Consider the following 20,388-nt stretch of genomic DNA (forward strand, 5'->3'; position numbering starts at 1 on the left):
TCACACCCAGCCCTGCTTGTTTTAAAAGGGGACTTTTTTCTTAATGGAAAAAAAATGAAACAGAGCCAAAAGCTTTTAACTGTTTTTTTTTTTTTTCTTTCCTTCAATGAAAGCCTCTCATTTTGAAAAGACATGTTTTTCTTCAAGCAACAAAGGTGGTAGAGGAAATTCCTCAACTTTCTCAACAAGTCATGTAACGTTACACTGGCCTCCATAAAGCACCGATTAAGAAAGCTAAAGAATAAGATGTTGTATTTCTTTTAAAATAATTTAAAATATATTAAATTTTCCTAAGGCAGGTTTTGTTTGAATGAGGTGTCTTGATTAGATAACTACATGCCACTGAAGGAGAACAGTACTTTTAAGGAGCTATTTTTGTTTCGCAGTAGAGTTGAAACCAGCTGATTAATCCAATGAAGTTAAACAGCAGAGACAGATCTCGTACATAAGAGTATCAGCTAAAGTCATGACTACACCAATTCTTTACACAATTAAGACATCTTTGCAACTGTTCAATTTAAGTACTATGGTTTTTAGATAATCGAGAAAAACATAGTTGTACCTTAACATCTGTTGAGAAAATACAAATAAATATGATGCTAATAAATGGTCACTGATAACTCAGTAGCCATCTGAATAGTCATGCGGTTTAAGAATACATCCTTGTATAATCTGACATACAAATTTGTCATTTCCTGTACATGCACACCATTGTTTAAAAAAAAAAAAAAAGCCAGTAATAGTGTCTGGATTGGTCAGGAGCACGGCCTCTGATTCCCCTGTAATTTAGTTAAGCTAAATTAATATCTCATACCAAATGGCTCCAGGAAAACTGTCCTGCAGGTCAGAAGGGAGCCCAAGAAGAAAAGTACTTGGCCAACATCGAAGCAACTCTGACCACAGCAGGAGAGAACTTGAACCAATGCTACCACTGCACCAGAAACACAAGGATAGGTACTAGGCAGAAGCCATCCTTCCCAGTGGAGGGAGTGTGAGCTGCTCTGCCACTAGAGAGGCTCTGGAGGCCTACTTAGTTGCATAATCAAAACAACATCAGTAACTGCACTTTGAATCAAAACGACCAGAAAGAGTTCAACACTTGCTGTTCATAACTGGACTGAAGATTTAAGGTAAGGCTCTGTTGCCGTGCAAGTGGAATCTCTTCCTCTAAGACTGACTTTCACATGCCAGGGAGAGAAAGATCCATGACTAGTACACTGGAATCTGGTTTTGCTACATTCTATTCACAATCCCGAAGAAATGCTATTTCAATGCAAGACCAGATGTTTGGCCCATTATTCCAGCAACTCCCTTTGACAGGACAATTTACCCTGCTACAAAGAAGCACAAGATGTGATGTTGCTTAAAAAGTCCTGTATGTGAGGAACTCTTTCATTTTCTTGGGGATTGGCAGTGCTAGGACTTGGTAAGTTGTTAGGAAACTTCGAAGGGCTTTCCGGCATAAGTGCTTCAGTGAGGACAGGACCCTTGGAGCTGTCCAGAACTGGACGTGGCCATCTCTTGTCCTGAAATGAAACAGAAACCGATGCTAAGACAGAGCTTGGATGTTCATGTTTTCATGAGGATGGATACTCATGTTTCTATTTTGACTGGAAAGAGCAGGAGAGACTTCGGAGAGTGAAATGTAACCCTGACCGTGGAAATCGATGTAAAAGTTGTGGTGCTGAATAATTAAAGCTGCTGATAGGATTAGAAAAACTCAAGACACCTGTGATACCAAAGCGCTCTCTCGGCACAGCCCTTTCTAAATCTGACCACAGTTAGTTCAAAAGTAAAAGGGGGAAGAGTGCCACCTACTGAATTATAGATGTTACCTGTAAAGTGGTCTTTTGGCCCTAAATGGTTTCCCATATATTATGCATCATCTCAATTTTATTCTCCCTTGTGAACTTGGCCCATTAGGTGGCATGACTTACAGGTCTTTAATTACATTTAGGTTAAATATTCAGAGAAAATGGGACACCGTTATTAGCAAAATCGATCATTGGAGTTTTATATAATCTTGAATTGCCTTAAAGGTTTCCTCATAGGCAAGAAAATTCTAGATGGTTTCTTTCCTTAAAAAGCTCCATGGTATACTCAGCAGAAAGCACCACCCATCTGTTCAGCTAACAAATACATACCCTGTGGCAATGACTCCACCATGTGGAAAAAATGTGCAGCAAAGCCCATTGGTCATAGGAGCAAATGCAATGGGAGTTTTCAGTTCCAGGGCCCAGATCCTGAGGAGTCTGGATGGGGAGAGAGAACATCTGTACATTAGCTGACCCAGGGCCAGACCAAGAGGGCCTTGCTGCCATTACTTGCAAGCACTTGTTCTGAGGCCATGTAAAGAGAGTTCTCTTCGTTACCTGTCATCTGCCACCGTGGCAAGGTACAAGCCTTCCGGAGAGAAGCACACAGATCTCAGTGAGCTAATGTGGACATCACTGTCATCCATGGCGGGGTCAACCTGGGTGTGGCTGGGAAGGAAAGAAATAGGATGACAGGCCTGGAGTGATGGCTGCTCTCCACCCTCCATCGTCACCCCAGGCAGGAAGCCAAACTGCCCTGGCTACAAAAGGGCTCAAGATGCATTGTGTGCCCCTCGTGGAAAAGCTTGGGATTTGCACACTGGGAAAAAAAAGGGTATCTCAGAAGCCTCCACATGTCCTGTGGAGGGGCTGAAGGGTTACTAACACTTCCTTGTGCTAATTTGCTTATGCAAAGTAGGTCAGCCCTCACTTTAATGCCACAGTAGAAACTGCAAGTCTTTTTTAGGCTAAGATACATGATAATTATAGGACTGCCTATTATTTGCTTCATAAAACAACAGACACAAAAGGAAAAAGGAGACCAAGTTTGTGAGAACATGAAACTCATTTTGGAAAGCACAGTTTCGATAAGAGGCTCTTACTGAACTTGTTACTACAGTTATTAGTAAATGGAAATAAAGAGTCATATTGAGGCTTCATAATGCTGATTCCGAAGAAGTACACACAGCCGCCTGAATCGGGAGACTGGAAGACACTCAAAGCTACTTGAGAGGGCTTAACCGACAAGGCATCACTAAGAAGCAATGAACCAGGCCAGGCGCAGTGGCACATGCCTATAATAGCAGTTTGGGAGACTGAGGCGGTGGATCACCTGAGGTCAGGAGTTTGAGACTAGCCTGGCCAACATGGTGAAACTCCATCTCTACTAAAAATACAAAAATTAGCCGGGCCTGGTGGCGCACGCTTGTAGTCCCAGCTACTCGGGAGGCTGAGGCAGGAGAATCGCTTGAACCCGGGAGGTGGAGGTTGCAGTGATCCAAGATTGCGCCACTGCACTCCAGTCTGGGTGACAGAGCGAGACTCTGTCTCAAAAGACAAAGAGACCCACTGTGCCTTTTTATCCAGCTTGTCCCCTCCCATGTCCCAGATTCTAAAAGAGACATGTCTAATCCCAGGCAGGTTCCTCATCAGTCCCCCCACAAAAAAGTCATAGCAGGGATTCAGTCCTTACTGGAGTGACCTCAGCCTTTCGCCGGTGTAGGGGTCCCACATAATCACATTGGTATCGTAAGAAGCCGTGACAAGCAGGGCAGAGTCGGGGGAGAAGTCACAAGAGACAACACTGCTTTGATGGCCCTCTAGCTTCCGAATTAACGTGTAGGACCTCATGCTCCATAGAAAGACCTGTGAAAAGTAAGAAGTGCCTGGTTAGGGCAGAAGCAAAGTGCTTAGGACTCAAACAGAGGGAGGGAAAGGTACCACCACCAAACCTGCAGGCCCTGCGGCCAGGTCAAGCTGATTCTCTATCCCTTTTCTACAGCTCTTCCAGAACCTGTGGTATAGGTTTAAATAAAGTAACTGGTCTGGATTCTTGAGGATTTAAACCAATGGGCATGCTCAAGGAGCTCACTGTAAGAGAGAATAAACCAGACCAACCTTAGGAAGACCCCCCTGAAACGCATGTGCAGAGACTTCTGAGTCTCCTTCTGAGTCCTGTTTGCCAATAGGGTAGTATGTGCTGATGAAGACCTGAGCTAAGTGCTATCTTATTCCACTTAAAGGTCAGCGGCCAGGCACAATGGCTCACACCTGTAATCTCAGCACTTTGGGAGGCCAAGGTGGGTGGATCACATGAGGCCAGGAGTGCAAGACCAGCCTGGTCAACATGGCAAAACCCCTTCTCTACTGAAAATACAAAAATTAGCCAGGCATGGTGGTGCATGCCTGTAAGCTCAGCTATTTGGGAGGCTGAGGCAGAAGAATCACTTGAGCCTGGTAGGTGGAGGTTGCAATGACCCGAGATCACGTCACTGCATTCCAGCTTGGGTGAAAGAGTAAGACTATCTCAAATTTTTTTTTTTAAAAGGGTCAGAAGTGAAATCTATGGCCACCCCACAAAGTAGTGGCAGGCTGCCAAGGCATTTTACACCCCCCACCTTGTGTATGGAACCATGGAAATCTGTCCCAAGACTGTGCCTCTGACCTAGCTCATCACTTTAAACCTTTGTGAGAAGCATTAAGAGGATTTTATTTTCATTCTTTTAAGAAAACCCTCAGGCTGGGCGCGGTGGCTCACGCCTTCAATCCCAGCACTTTCGGAGGCCGAGGCGGGCGGATCACCTGAGGTCAGGAGTTCAAGACCAGCCTGGCTAACATGGTGAAACCTCGTTTCTACTAAAAATACAAAAAATTAGCCAGGCGTGGTGGTGCACGCCTGTAATCCCAGCTACTCGGGAGGCTGAGAGGCAGGAGAATCACTTGAACCTGGGAAGTGGAGGTTGCAGTGAGCCGAGATTGCGTCATTGCACTCCAGCTTGGGCAACAAGAGCAAAACTCTGTCTAAAAAAAAAAGAAAAGAAAAGAAAAAAAACCCCGCCAAACCACAAATAAATGATGAACCACCTGGGCTGTACCAAATGGTGAACTCTCAACCTTCCCTTCAGTCACAGCAAGTGGCTCAACGCAACACAAAATTCAAACAGAAACTGTTCTCAAATTGTTCTTGGATTTCTCATACCTGTTTGTTTTTTCAATTAACAGGATTTCAGGACAAAGTTCAACAAGTAACTGCACTGACATGATTTGAATTGGAAATCCGAATTAGAGGGATTCAAATTTGATGGTTCAAAGGAAATTTGGATTCACATGTGGGCTGCAACTTTTAAAATCTCAGACTCCAAGAAGAAAAGAAATTTAAAAAGCAATGGTTTTCCCATTTTGTAAAGGGAAACAGCCCTCTGATGACAGGAGCAACCTGTTTCCAAATCCCTCCTGTCTTTGGGTTCGTGTTAAAGTGCAAGTCGCAAGGGACTTTTGCAAGTGGCAGCCACAGCCCACCAGCACGCCTTCTATTGGGGTGGATTTGCGGACGATTTTGAGAACACTCACACACACCAGGCCACCACTTCAGACCTCCATGTCTCAGTGAATTAAAGCAATAATGATGGAGACTCACCGACTTCTCTCCAGCTGCAGAGCACAGCATGCTGCAGTCTGGGGAGATGGAACAGCAGTAAACCCACTGCAGGTGGCCCGATAGCACTTGAATCTGTTTACCTGGCAGGAAAAAGAAGCAAATGATGAGCCAATCCTCAACAAAGCAGGAAGACTGGAGAACGGGAGAACTGGGGTGGTAACAGCCCCCGGCCCAGTATACCCATCAGCTCCTATCAGCTGGGCCCAAGGGTCCAATGTTTAATTCAGAGTAAGAAATATGACCAGATTTGTCATTTAAACACCTGTAATCTATGAATATGATCTTCTAATTCCCCACGGAAACCATTACCTATGGCTTCAACACAATCTATAAGATCAGTAAGGGCGAAGGGGTACATTGATCACTTTTTTGTTGTTTGTTTCTGAGATGGAGTCTTGCTCTGTCTCCCAGACTAGAATGCAGTGGTGTGATCTCAGCTCACTGCAACCTCTGCCTCCCAAGTTGAAGCGATTCTCCTGCCTCAGCCTCCCAAGTAGTTGGGATTACAGGCACGTGCCACTGCGCCCAGCTGATTTTTGTACTTTTAGGAGAGACAGGGTTTCACCATATTGGCCAGGCTGGTCTCGGACACCTGACCTCAGGTGCTGATCACTTTTTTTATGTAATCTTGAATTGCATTAAAGGTTTCCTCATAGGAAACCATATCAAAGGGACCCTTTGATAGCAGAGAATGTTCTTTTTAGGTTCCCCAACCACCTCGAGTACCCTGAAGCATCATTCCCAATTTTGAAAGAGTGTTAATCTTCAATTCTCCTTCATTTAAAGTCTGTAATGGTTTCTCTGTAATCACAAGGATCCTGCTCCAGACTATCACCCTCCCAGCCTTGCCAGGATGTCCAGATGAGCAGTGGTATGGAGTCATTAGGGGCACACATTCTAGAGTCAGACAGCTTGGGTTTGAATCCTGACTTCCCTGCTAATTCAGCACATAACCCAGGGTGACTCACACAATCTCTCCAGCTCTTGCTTTAAAAAAAAAAAAAAGCCCATCCATATAGAGGATGGGTGAATAAATGGTGGTCTATCTACCCCATTAATGCAGTTGGAATTAGAGATAGATTTTCCATGGGGTACCTACGGTTTAATGAAAAATGCGAGATGCAGGGAAAAATCGTGAAGATGTATGATTCCATTTTTGTCAAACAATGACCCAAAAGCCATGAAAGCAAACATGTGTGTGCACAAGATTATACAAGTAGAGAGAAAAATATAGAAGGGTATATACTCCTAACACAGGGTACCAGGATGCAGGGAAGGAAGGGAGGATGGCAGCAGCAGGGAGGGTAAGAAAGAGAATTGGGAAGGAAAGAGCCAAGCAAGAAAGAAGAAAAAAGAATTGTTATACGCCTGTACATGGTCATATATATGAATTTATTTAAGTTTATGCAGATGTATGGATCCATAAAAATTAGTATTTTTTATTTTTATTTTTTTTTATTTTTTTGAGACAGAGTCTTGTTCTGTTGCCTAGGCGGGAGTGCAATGGCATGATCCCAGCTCACTGCAACCTCTGCCTCCTGGGTTCAAGCGATTCTCCTGCCTCAGCCTCCCGAGTAGCTGGGATTACAGGTGCACACCACCATGCCCTGCTAATTTTTATATATTTTTAGTAGAGCCGGAGTTTCACCATGTTGGCTAGGCTGGTCTCGAACTCCTGACCTCGAGTGATACGCCCGCCTTAGCCTCCCAAAGTGCTTTAATTAATATTTTTAAAAAGTTAGTCATGGTGCCTGTAGTCCCAGCTACTCCGGAGACTGAGGCAGGAGGATCACTGGAGCCCAGGAGGAAGAGGCTGCAATAAGCTGAGATCGCAGCATTGCACTCCAGCCCACGCAACACAGTGAGACTCTGTCTCAAAAAATAAAGGTCAATCATGGTTTCTTCAGCTGTCAAATCTCAGGGTGCTGGGAGTACTGAATAAATTAAGGCACGTTAGGTCAGTGGGGCAGCGCCTGGCAGCTGGGAACACAACTTTATTCCCCTCCTCTCCTTGAAAAGCTCTCATAATTGGCCTACTGCATCCCGCCCACTCTTGGTCACTCTCACTTGGTCTTTCCTTCGAAGTCATCAAGTGATTTCCAGAGCCACTGCATGGACCTTCCTGAGATGGTGGCAAGCTGCCTCAGTACACACATTAAGCCAGCATTTAAAAAGGCAATGCCAGACGAGCGTGGTACCTCACGCCTGTAATCCCAGCACTTTGGGAGGCCGAGGTGGGCGGATCCCTTCAGGTCAGGAGTGCAAGACCAGCCTGACCTTCATGGCAAAACCCCGTCTCTACTAAAAATACGAAAATTAGCCAGGCATGGTGGCACACACCTGTAGGAGGCTCTGTCTCAAAAAAAAAAAAAAAAAAAAAAAAAAAAAAAAAGAGGCACTGCCTTGGAGAAGCTGTCCTGATCAGCAGCACATCTTAGACTGTGTGATTATAGGTTCCACAGTACTGGGCAGAAACCACCTAGAGTAGGCCAGGCGCAGTGGCTCACACCTGTAATCCCAGCACTTTGGGAAGCCCAGGTAGGCGGATCACTTGAGGTCCGGGGCTTGAGACCAGCCTGGCCAACATGGTGAAACCCTGTCTCTACTAAAAATACAAAAAATTAGCTAGGTGTGGTGGCTTATGCCTGTAGTCCCAGCTACTTGGGAGGCTGAGACACAAGAATCACTTGAACCTGGGAGGCAGAGGTTGCAGTGAGCTGAGATCGTGCCACTGCACTCCAGCCTGGGTGACACAGTGAGACTCCGTCTCAAGAAAAAACAAACAAACAAAAAAAACACCTAGAGTTATCTTGGTGATCAGATGCCTTCAGATGAGGATGCATGTGCACCGCCTTAGTTTGTTTGACAAGCTGCTGTGGACTAAATGTGTCCCCCACACATAAAGCCCTAATCCCCAATGTGATGGTATTAGGAGGGGGGGCTTTTGAGAAGTCAATAGGTCATGAGGGTGAAGCCTCGGGAATGGGATTAGTGCCCTTAGAAGAAGAGACATGAAAGAGAGAGATCTCTGCCAGATGAGGATGCAGAGAGAAGGTGGCTGTTTACAAGCCAGGCAGCAGGTGCTCACAGACACCAAAACTACTAGCACCTCGCTCACGGACTTCCCAACCTTCAGAACTGTGAGAAATAAACGTCTGTTGTTTAAGCCACCCAGTCTCTGGCATTGACTAAGATACAAGTTTTCAGGCTTATTGCTAAAAGAGCAGGAGAAAGGTCCCTCTCATGGCTGTGTGGAGCTGGACAGTCATAGCTTGGGAGAGAGTGCCAGTGCCTTCACACCATGGGGACAAGTGGCCTCTTCATGACCCTCCTTCCAATCCCTCCAGCCCCTGAGCCCCATCCAGGGCTGGAGGAATTGAAAAATTGCATTGCAATAAATTCCCCTTTCTTATGTCACTTTTTTTTTTTTTTTTTTTTTTTGAGACAGAGTCTCGCTCTGTCGCCCAGGATGGAGTGCAGTGATGCAATCTTGCCTCACTGCAACTTCTGCCTCCCGGGTTCAAGTGATTCTCCTGCCTCAGCCTCCCAAGTAGCTGGGACTACAGGCGCCCACCACCACGCCCAGCTAATTTTTGTATTTTTTAGTAGAGATGGGGTTTGGCCATGTTGACCAGGCTGGTCTTGAACTCCTGACCTCAGGTGATCCACCCGCCTCAGCCTCCCAAAGTACTGGGATTACAGGCGTGAGCCACGTGCCTGGCCTCTTATATCACCTTTCTAGTTAAGGATCAAACCAGAGATATATGGAATTCTTTATTGGGCCACCCCTGTATACAGTTTGCTCAAGGCAGAATTTCACAAAACCTGACGCCCCATAGCCTGAGAGAATTATTCTAGGCTTAGAGTCTGCTTCAAAAAGAAAATCTTTCTTTCTAACAGGAAGCACCCAACAGGGACTTCTAGATCAGTGGTTCTCAACCTGGGGAGACCCTGCCCTTCACAGGACATGGGGACTTTTTTGCTTGTCACAACCGGAGAGGATGCTACTGGCATCAAAAGAGAAGAGGCCAGGCACGCTGCTCAGTGTCTTAGAATGCACAGGAGAGCCCATGACAAAGGGTTATCCAGCCCAAAATATCCATAGTGCCGATGAGAAAACCTGTTCTAGATCAAATATTTTTAACAGGGGCAATTCACCCCAAGAGGGTACAAACTAGTTCTTGGTAGCCAAAAAAATCTTCACATTTTTTTACATACAAAGCATAGACGTGCATTCAGCACATAGGTAGATATACAATATATCTTCGATATTAAAATAGCCTAAATAGACACACAGTATATGTTTGGTATTAAACTCTCTTTGGTATAGTATTATCTTTGGGGCAGGCAGGGGCGATTAGGAAAAAACTGTCTAAAAGGCTCCTTAAGGGGCAATTACAGAAAAAAACATCAAGAAACACTGTTTTAGATAAAAATGACACTGGTAAAGTGGAGAAAGCAAATACAGTATTTTTGGAGTTGCCGAGTAGTTCCTTCACTTCCCATACCGTGTTTATTCAGGTCCCAGATGCGAAGAGTCTTATCCCGCGACGCGGAGACCAAAATCAAACTGCCACTGGGTGTGAAGCTCAGATCTCTCACGACATCTTGGTGGCCGGAAAGATTCAAAAGCAGGAGCCCTGGCATGGGAGCAGGGGCACTGAGTCAGCCAGAGAGGGGGGCACGAGGTGTGCCTGCCACGGCCACACCTCTTGGCCAACATGAGTGGAGCAGGGAGGCAACACAGTCAGAACATGCACCCGAGCCTCCCAGAACCTTGTGCCAGCCAGGAATGACCTACCTGTCTGCACCTCCCAGATCTTGATCTGCCCATCGTTGAGTCCCGTAGCGAGAACCAGGCAAGAGACATCGGGCACTTGGGGGTGGTGGCGTGCCCAGAGCTTCCTGCTGGGTGGGGAAGGCCACGGGCTGAAGGCCAGCCCCCAGACAATCTGACCACAGTCCAGCGTCTTCTCTTTTGGGCTGCCCCGCCCTTTCGTCTCATTTTTGCCACTTCGGCTTTTGGCTTCAAACCCTTTAGGGATGCTGGAAGAAGCAGAGATTTCTTAATGAATCTGCAATTGTTACCAGTCTATCAACTTTTCATCCTGGGACATGTAAGACTTTTGGGGAGTGGAGGGAAGGGTCTGTCACCCAAGCTGGCATGCAGTGACACAATCATGGCTCACTGCAGCCTCGACCTCCCTGTTCAACTGATCCTCCCGCCTCAGATCCACCAAGTAGCTAGGACGACAGGCATGTGCCATTAGGCTCTGTTAACTTTGTATTTTTTGTAGGACAGAGTTTTGTCATGTTGCCCAGGCTGGTCTCAAACTCCTGAGCTCAAGTGATCTGCCCACCTTGGCCTCCCAAAGTGCTGGGATTACTGGCATGAGCCACCCCACCCAGCCACATAAGACTTTAAATCCTAGAAACAAGCTGGCCTTTGCTGCAATCTGCTGTGACTTTTCTTGTCGTTTCTTTTTAAGAGTTGATGTAGGCCAGGCATGGTGGCTCATGCCTGTAATCCCAGCACTTTGGGAGGCTAAGGCAGGTGGATCGCCTGAGGTCTAGAGTTCGAGACCAGCCTGGCCAACATGGTGAAACCCCATCTCTACTAAAAAAAAAAAAAATTAGCCGGGCGTAGTGGCGGGTGCCTGTAACCCCAGCTACTTAGGAGGCTGAGGCAGGAGAATCGCTTGAACCTAGCGGGTGGAGGTTGCAGTGAACCAAGACCGCACCATTGTACTCCAGCCTGGGGAACAAAGGCAAAACTCTGTCTCAAAAAAAAAAAAAAAAAAAAAAAGAGTTGATGTAACACAGGCTATACTGGCCATGGCTCAATCTATTTGCAACAGCCCTGCAATGGGGTGACCTGCCTTGTGGGATAACTAAATAACAGATGCTCCAGGGAGTCACATGCTTGCTCAGAAAGTTCTCTCAGGTTTTGATGAGTGAAAGGAAAAAGACACTCAGTTTTTCCCATGAGTAAGAAAGCATACTGCAGGTTTGGAACTAGGGCAGAACTTAGAGCCCGAATATCCACCACTCTCCTGCCTGATGAGTTCCCTTATCTCTAGCTTAGAAATCCCCAAGGAGCTGGAAAATAAACCCCTGTCTTGCCAACACCATTTGTTTGGTACATGTTAATTTCCACCTTCACTCACTATGTTCCAACTGATTAATGAGGCTCCTTCATTTACTTCCGAACTGATGGTAACCTGCACAAGAATCAAACAGCAAGGTAGTCAAGAGAGAAAAGGAATTCACAGGGCTGTGTAGAGGTATCCTGTCCTGGAAGATCTCTTAACCCGAACCTCTCCTACAATTCAACTTACAGTGAAACAGGCCCAGATAAGCTAAAACATGAGGCCCCGGCCACCACTGCACCCAGGAAACAATGTCTCAAATGCACAAGCACTTGGCCGGCCCTGGGGTTGAGCCTGAAAACATGAAGCTTACTATTTGCGGTACACGGCACAAAGGTCTCCATGTGACCCTGACCACACTCCGGTTGGTTAAACTGGGAGAAATGGAGATGAGAAAGCTGAATGCCAGGATGAGGTCAGATTTGATTCCATGAGAAATCCTAAACTCAATGCACACGTAGTTGAACAAGTTTATGTATTAATTGGTGCAAAAATAATTGCAGTATTTGCAATTACCACCATTACTTTTGCACCAACCCAATATTACAGATGGCAAAAACCACCATTACTTTTGCACCGACCCAATATTATAGATGTTCCTGAAAAATTCTAAGTACATCACATTTTTGTCAATCGTGTGGTGAAATACACGAAAGAATTTTAACCGGCCGGGCGTGGTGGCTCATGCTTGTAATCCCAGCACTTTGGGAGGCCAAGGCGGGCGGATCATGAGGTCAGGAGATCGAGACCACGGTGAAACCCCGTCTCTACCAAAAATACAAAAAATTAGCCAGGCGTGGTGGCGGGTGCCTGTAGTCCCAGCTACTCGGAAAGGCTGAGGCAGGAGAATGGCGTGAACCCGGGAGGCGGAGCTTGCAGTGAGCCGAGATCGCACCACTGCACTCCAGCCTGAGTGACAGAGCGAGACTCCATCTCAAAAAAAAAAAAGAATTTTAACCAAGCTAATTTACAAAATTAGAAGGGAGGGGCCGGGCATGGTGGCTCACACCTGTAATTCCAGCAATTTGGAGGGCTGAGGTGGGTGGATCACCTGAGGTCAGGAGTTCGAGACCAGCCTGAGCAATATGGTGAAACCCCATCTCTACTAAAAATACAAAATTAGCTGGACATGGTGGCAGGGGCCTGGTGGTGTGTGCCTGTAATCCCAGCTACTCGGGAGGCTGATGTGGGAGGATTGTTTGAGCCAGGAGGCGGAGGTTGCACTGAGCCGAGATCACAACACTGCACTCCAGCCTGGGTGACAGAGTCAGACCCTGTCTCAAAAAAAAAAAAAAAAAAAGGTCTACACTCTTAGCAATTGTCAAGTGTACATTATTAATAACCACAGTCATCATGCCATATAATAGATCTTCTGAACTTACCCTGCTTAGCTGAAACTTTATATCTTTGATCAATATCTCACCACTCCCTCTCCCACCCCCCGGCAACCACCATTCTACTCTGTTTCTATGAGTTAGACTTTTTCAGATTCTACATGTAAGTGAGATCATGCAGTATTTGTCTCTCTGTGCCTAGTTCATTTCACTTAGGATAAAGTCCTTCAGGTTCATCCATGTTGTAGCAAATAACAGGATTTTGTTCTTGTCAATAAAGTTTTATTGTAATGCAGCCACAAGCATTTGGTTAGGTATTGTCTGAGGCTGCTTTGACACTGTGACAGCAGAGTTCAACAGTCAAGACAGGGACCTTATGGTCCACAAAGCCTAAACTATTTACTTTATAGAAAAAGTTGGCCAGGTGCCATGGCTCACGCCTGTAATCCCAGCACTTTGGGAGGCCGAGGCAGGCGGATCACTTGAGATCAGGAGTTGAGACCAGCCTGGCCAACATAGTGATACCCCATCTCTACTAAAAATACAAAAAACTAGCCAGGTGTGGTGGGGGGTGCCTATAGTCCCAGCTACTCAGGAGGCTGAAGCAGGATAATCGCTTGAGCCCGGGAGGCAGAGGTTGCAGTGAACCAAGGTTGCACCACTGCACTCCAGCCTGGATGACAGAGCAAGACTCCATCTCAAAAAAAAAAAAAAAAAGGAAGAAAAAGTTTGCCAACTTCTGGGTCTAAGTGGCCAAATATAGGCTGAAACTTGTTATTCTGGCCAAACAATCTGAATGTGACCATGAATGTCATTTTGATCGGCTGCCTCTCCACAGACTGTCCAGACCTGCCTGGCTCTGGCCCTGGCACTGGCCCCTGAGTTTGCTGTCATGAGAAGCAGCACTTAAGAAGCAGGCTATGGGAAGAGGTTTAAGACAGCTTGGAACCACCAGTTAAATTTGTTTTATTTCTTATAAAATCCTGATTTCTGTATTTGTTTTATTTATTTTGGGTTTTTTTAGAGACAGGGTCTCTCTCTGGCACCCAGGCTGCAGTGCAGTGGTGTGACCATAGCTTACAGCAGCCTTGAACTCCAGGGCTCGAGCAGTCCTTCCATCTCAGCCTCCTGAGTAGCTGGGACTACAGGCGCATGCCACCATACCCAGCTAATTTTTTAATCTTTTGCAGAGACAGGGTCTCGCTATGCTGCCCAGGTTAGTCACTAATTCCTGGCCTCAAGCAATCCGTCCCACCTCAGCCTTCCAAAGTGCTGAGATTACAGGCGTGTGATACCACACCTGGCCCTAATTTCTGTATTTGAATTAAGGAATACACCTGTAGCTACTTTATTCCAAAAGAATTAAGGCATATTTATTATTTCATTTTAATATCCTAAATTTAATTTTTCTAGAAAGAGATACTAAAATCTCCATTTTATGGGTTATTAACTTTCCTGGGGTCACAAAATCGGGGCAGAACTGGAACTAAGGTCTTAGGTATCCCGGCCTAATGCTCAACAAATACTTTGAGTTTGCTAATGAATCCAGGGATGAGTTACATGAAAAGCAGGGAGGTCGTACCGTGGGAAAGAGCTGATGAGGCAAGACAGATTCATTGGCAGAATTTAGCTTCACTGAAGTTAAAGTTTCTAAAAACTTTATTTCAAAAAGCAGTATAATTATTTGGTTAATATCAATTATTTGCTCAATATCAAAAGCACTACATAATATGATTTTTAAAAAATGTATAACTACCCTAACTAGAATATAAATGCCCCAAATTCTCTCTTTTAAAATAGCTATTGTTGGCAGGGTGTGGTGGCTATGCCTTTAGGAAGCTGAGGTGGGAGGATCACTTGAGGCAAGGAGTTCAAGGCTGCAGTGAGCTATGAGCATGCCACTGTACTCCAGCCTGGGTGACAGAGCAAGAGCTTTTCTCTGCCCCTCAAAAAGCCCGATTATTTTAAATTATAAAAATAATAAATAAAAATAGTAGCGAAACATGGGAGAAATGTGAAAATGAGACAAAGTAAAAATTACCTATAATCCTAACACCACCATTCTAAACATCTCACTATAAATTTTTGTGTATATACACAAATGTCTTTTAAAAACAAATCTGATATCATACTGCATACATGGTTTTACAAACTGCTTTTTTTTGTTATTTTAAGAGATAGCGTCTCACTGTTGCCCAGGCTGGAGTGGCCTGGTATGATCGGTGCTCACTGCAGCCTCTAATTCCTGGGTGCAGGGGATCCTCCCATCTCAGCCTCCTGAGTAGCTAGGACCACATGCACGTGCCACCACGCCGGGCTAATTTTTAAAATTTTTTTGTAGAAACCGGGTCTTGTTATGTTGCCCATGCTGATCTAGAACTCCTAGCCTCAAGTGATCCTCCCACTTCTGCCTCCCAAAGTGCTGGGATTACAGGCGTGAGCCACCGCACCCGGCCATATAGCCTGTTTTTTTTCAATAAGCCTCATACTGCAAATATTTCCTCAGAATACTGTTCTTCAAAATATGTGATTTTGCCAGGTACAATGGCTCACGCCTGTAATCCCAGCACTTTGGGAAGCCAAGGCAGGTGGATCCCTTGAGGCCAGGAGTTCAAGACCAGCCTGGGCAACATGGTGAAAACTTGTCTCTTCTAAAAATACAAAAAAATTAGCTGAGTGTGGTGGCACACGCCTGTAATCCCAGTTACTCAGGAGGTTGAGGCAGGAGAACCACCTGAATCCAGGAGGCGGAGGCTGTGGTAAGCCGAGATGCGCCACTACACTCTGGCCTGGATGACAGAGCAAGACTCTCTCAAAAAAAAAAAAAAAAAAAAAAATGTGATTTTTCTCCAAAACCAGTAACTTCTCACTTAACATATGAAAAAATAACACTTCGCTCATTATGTTAAATAATAAATATGAAAAAATGGTTAATACTCAAATACCTTTTTCCATTTTCCTTAGTTAATAGTGAAAAGATATATTTATCTATACAAATTTATGTTTTGTTCAGAAATAGGATTCAGAAAAAAAAAAAGTTGTTACTATTTTCATTTACTGATACCAGTAATTAAAGTAAAGGACCTTTCCCCAACTAACACATGCTCCACGCTAGACCCTGAGCCACCCACAGTGCCCTTAGGGAGATACAAGCCCAGGCCCTTCCTTCTACCCGGGAGCAGCTCTAGGTCATGTGACAGAAAAAAGACATATTTATCTATACAAATTTGAAAACAAGAGTGATTTTCAGGAAACTGACAGATCTTCCATGTTGTGCTTTTTAAAAAAAGCAGATTATAAATTCATATAGTAGATTTACTTATATGTCAAGTCTAGAAATGAAGGTGCATCCCTTGTATTTCAGGTGGGGAATTAGTAAACAATGTATGACCTTGGCATTATCATCAAACTGACCACAGAAGGAACCGAAAACTCTGATTAAAAACACATAACAAAATTTGATGGCTGCAAAAATATCATATGGAAATGGTAAAATTTTCGTAACCATCCTCTCATCCCTGGATTTCAAACTGTTTCCAATTTTCTTAATATACAACTAATTTCATGATGAAGATCAGTGTATATAAATAGATGACACCATTTCTGAGATTTTTTTTTTTTTTTGAGATGGAGTCTTGCTCTGTTACCCAGGCTGGAGTGCAGTGGCGCGATCTCAGCTCACTGCAATCTCCGCCTCCCAGGTTCATGCGATTCTCCTGCCTCAGCCTCCTGAGTAGCTGGGATTACAGGCACACACCACCACGCTTAACTTTTTGTATTTTTAATAGAGACAGGGTTTCACCATGTTGGCCAGACTAGTCTCAAACTCCTGACCTCAAGTGATCCGCCTGCCTCGGCCTCCCAAAGGGCCGGGATTACAGGTATCGGCTACCGTGCCCGGCCCAGAAGAACATTTTTCAGGTCCTTGATGCATTTTGCCAGGCTTCCTTCCAGAAATTGCACAAATTTATCCCCCTCAACTCTAGCAGCATGCAGAGTACCCATCTCAACAAACTCCTGTCAACATTCCCTCTTATCAAGGCAAGTTTCATATCCAACTTATAAAAACCTTAAATCTAATGTTATTTATAAAAAACGCTTAAAGCAAAATAAATGAGAGCCTCAAGGGCAAGGGCCATGTCTGATTTATCTCAGGACTCTCAGTTCCTAACTCAGTGTTACACAAAGAAACTATGCAACCAAGGCTGGCCAACATAATAAAACCCCATCTCTACTAAAAATACAAAAAAATTAGCTAGGGGTGGTGGTGCACGCCTGTAATCCCAGCTACTCAGGAGGCTGAGGCAGGAGGGAGGCGGAGGTTGCAGTGAGCCGAGATCGCACCACTGCACTCCAGCCCAGGCGACACAGTGAGACTCCATCTCAAAAGAAAAAGAAAGAAACTATGCAACCAAGGCTGGCTGAATGAATAAATACAGACATAGAGTTGCCCTGGGACAAATGGAAACATACAGATGCTGGGCCATCTGAATGGGAGCTCACGGCATTCTGACACAGGGGCTTGTCCATACCAAAGAAAGAAAAACTGGTATCAGAAACTAAACTTGGCCAAGCACCATGGCTCACACCTGTAATCCCAGCTACTTGGGAGGCTGAGGCGGGAGGATTGCTTGAGGCCAGGAGTTCAAGACCAGCCTAGGCGAGACCCTGTCTCTACAAAAAATTTAAAAGTTGGCTGGGCATGGTGGCACGCCTGTAGTACCAGGTACTTGGGAGGCTAGGGCAGGAGGATAGCTTGAGCCCAGCAGATTGAGGCTGCAGTAAGCCGTGACTGAGCTACTGCACTCAAGCCTGGACAACAGAGCAAGACCCTCTCTCTCTCTCTAAAGAAACAAATGAATAAAATAAACTTAGTTGATAATAAAAAGACAAACTTAAAAACGAGCAAAGGCTCTGAGTAGACATTTATCCAAAGAACATATACAAGGATCCAAAGAACATATACAAAGGACCAGTAAGCACCTGAAAAGATGCTCGGCCAGGTGCAGTGGCTCATACCTGTAATCCCAACACTTTGGGAGGCCAAGGTGAGTGGATCACCTGAGGTCAGGAGTTCGAGACCAGCCTGGCCAACATAGTGAAATCTCGTCTCTACTAAAAATACAAAAATTATCTAGGTGTGGTGGTGTGTGCCTGTCGCCCAGCTGCTTGGGAGGCTGAGGCAGAAGAATTGCTTGAACCCAGGAGGTGGAGATTACAATAAGCTGAGATCATGCCACTGTACTCCAGCCTGAACAACACAGTGAGACTCTGTCTCAAAAAAAAAAAAAAAGAAAAAAAGAAAGAAAGAAAAGATGCTTGACATCCATAGCCATCAAGGAAATGCAAATCGAAACCACTATGAAATGCCACTTCATACCACTAGGATGGCTACCTGCTAGGATAATAAAAAAAGACAGACAATAACAAGGGTTGGATGTAGAGAATTTGGAACCTGAATCCATTGCTGGTGGGAAAGTAAAATGGTGCAGCCACTCTGGAAAACAGTCTGACACCTCCTCAAATAGTTAAACTTAGAAAACACAAGTTTTCTATAAATGTTCATAGCAGCATTATTTGTAATAACCAAAACATGAAAACAACTCAATGTCCATCAACTGATAAATGTATGAACAAAATTTGGCATCTCCATATGATGCAATAAAAGGAAATGAAATACTAGTATATGCTAGAACACGGATGAATTGTGAAAACATTATGTAAAATGAAAGAAGCTAGTCAAAAAAGGCTACGTGTTGTATGACTCCATTAATAGGAAATGTCTAGAATAGGCCGATCTAGAGAGACAAAGTAGATTAGTGGTTGCCTGGAGAGTGCAGGGGGTTTGGGGGATCTAAGCTAAGGGGTACAGGCTTTCTTTTTGAGGAAATAAAGATATTCTAAAATTGATTATGTGCCAGGCACAGTGGCTCATGGGAGAAATGTGTAATCCCAGCACTTCGGGAGGCCAAGGTGGGTGAATCACTTGAGGTCAGGAGTTCGAGACCAGCCTGGCCAACATGGTGAAACCTCGTCTCTACTAATAACACAAAAATTAGCCAGGCGTGGTGGTGTGTGCCTGTAATCCCAGCTACTCAGGAGGCTGAGGCAGGAGAATCGCTTGAACCCAGGAGGCAGAGGTTGTAGTGAGCCAAGATTGCGCCACTGCACTCCAGCCTAGGAGACAGAGGGAGACTCTCTCAAAAAATAAATAAATAAAGTAAAATTGATGATGGTGATGGATGCACAACTCTGTGGATAGACTAAAAGCCATTGTATTGTATACTTTAAATGGACAAACTGTGTGGTATACAAATTACATCTCAATAAAGCTACGGGAAAAAAAGCCAACTTGGGGCTAACATAATTTTGACAGAATTGACTTTCACATATACAGAACCTGGGGCTCTAGAAACCCCCATGATCAATTCCTGAACCATGAGCCATCTTCCCTCTCTCTGGTTCTTGGGCACGGAGATGGCAAAAGAACAAGGAGTGTTTGGAAATGTGCCGGATGGGGCCCCAGTACGAGAATACTTACAACTGCTCCTCCAGCGGCCAGGGGATCAGTTTGACGATGCAGTGTCCTTGAGACCAAGCGAACCAGGAGCCATCTGGGGAGAAGGCGACGCTCCAGGTTTCACAGCTGGACTTCCAATCAAACTGGTGGGGGCGCCCAGGCTTGAGTTCGGCCAGCAGCAGCGGTTCCTCTGGGGCAGGAGACAACATGCTTCAAACACACACCCCCTTGCTCCCTGACCACCCAGACACAGGAAAGCCACTGTCTCCCTATGGCAAACAGTGACACTATCCATTCCCAGAGGGAGTTGTCACTTAAATGACCCAGGGCAATAACAGCAGCCACAGGCCACATTCCACCATGGTTACTCAATCCTGGCACTCCTCACTGCTGGTTAACCATGACTCAGAGTAACCTTTGTGCCTGTGAACCCAGTGAATGGAGGCCTCATTTTCCTATGAATACTTGAAGGGGAGGAAAGTGGAGAGACAGCCAGACCAGGAATATGCTAGATGGTGCTGATTATGAGGCCAAAATAGCAAGGCCTTCCAATGCATTTCAGGTTTCTTCAAAAGAACCTGCTGCTGTCAAAGAAGGAATATGTGAAACTCAAAGGCTCCCTCTCACTCGCCTGCATCCTCCCCATCATCAAGGCTAAAAACATTCAGCCCTTGCCCTGCTTCCTCACACTCAGAAGTATGGATTCCATCTCCCCATCTCTCCTGCTTCCACGTCCTCTGTCCGGGGTTAAACCTTCATCTCATCTCACCCAGATCTTTTGCTACAGTCTCCTGTTCAGTCTTCCTACCCCTTGAGATGCTGCTAAAGCTGAAATACTCATACCATCACATCATTTCTTTCAAATACATTCGAAAGCTCCCGCCTGCCTACATCATAAAGGCAACTGAGCCCA

General features: G+C 45.2%; 1 protein-coding gene across 3 annotated transcripts in view; it reads right to left on the reverse strand.

Annotated features, from left to right (window-relative positions):
- Positions 1-73: 73 nt before the first annotated feature.
- Positions 74-20,388, reverse strand: part of WSB2 (WD repeat and SOCS box containing 2) — a 29,297-nt gene continuing 8,982 nt past the window's right edge. For 2 of the 3 annotated variants that reach the window (XM_054442377.2, XM_054442375.2), the window contains exons 2-9: positions 19,497-19,665; positions 10,274-10,518; positions 9,981-10,112; positions 5,452-5,552; positions 3,508-3,680; positions 2,373-2,483; positions 2,145-2,252; positions 74-1,526 (exon numbers count right to left, since the gene is read on the reverse strand). In XM_054442377.2, coding sequence (XP_054298352.1) covers positions 1,364-1,526; positions 2,145-2,252; positions 2,373-2,483; positions 3,508-3,680; positions 5,452-5,552; positions 9,981-10,112; positions 10,274-10,518; positions 19,497-19,665 — 1,202 coding nt within the window. In that variant the 3' untranslated portion in view covers positions 74-1,363. Of the gene's footprint in view, positions 1,527-2,144; positions 2,253-2,372; positions 2,484-3,507; positions 3,681-5,451; positions 5,553-9,980; positions 10,113-10,273; positions 10,519-19,496; positions 19,700-20,388 lie in introns of those variants that run through there. The other variant, XM_063646764.1, reaches the window with a different exon arrangement.

Source organism: Pongo pygmaeus, chromosome 10 (assembly GCF_028885625.2).
Source record: "Pongo pygmaeus isolate AG05252 chromosome 10, NHGRI_mPonPyg2-v2.0_pri, whole genome shotgun sequence".
In the NCBI taxonomy this organism is placed as follows: domain Eukaryota; kingdom Metazoa; phylum Chordata; class Mammalia; order Primates; family Hominidae; genus Pongo; species Pongo pygmaeus.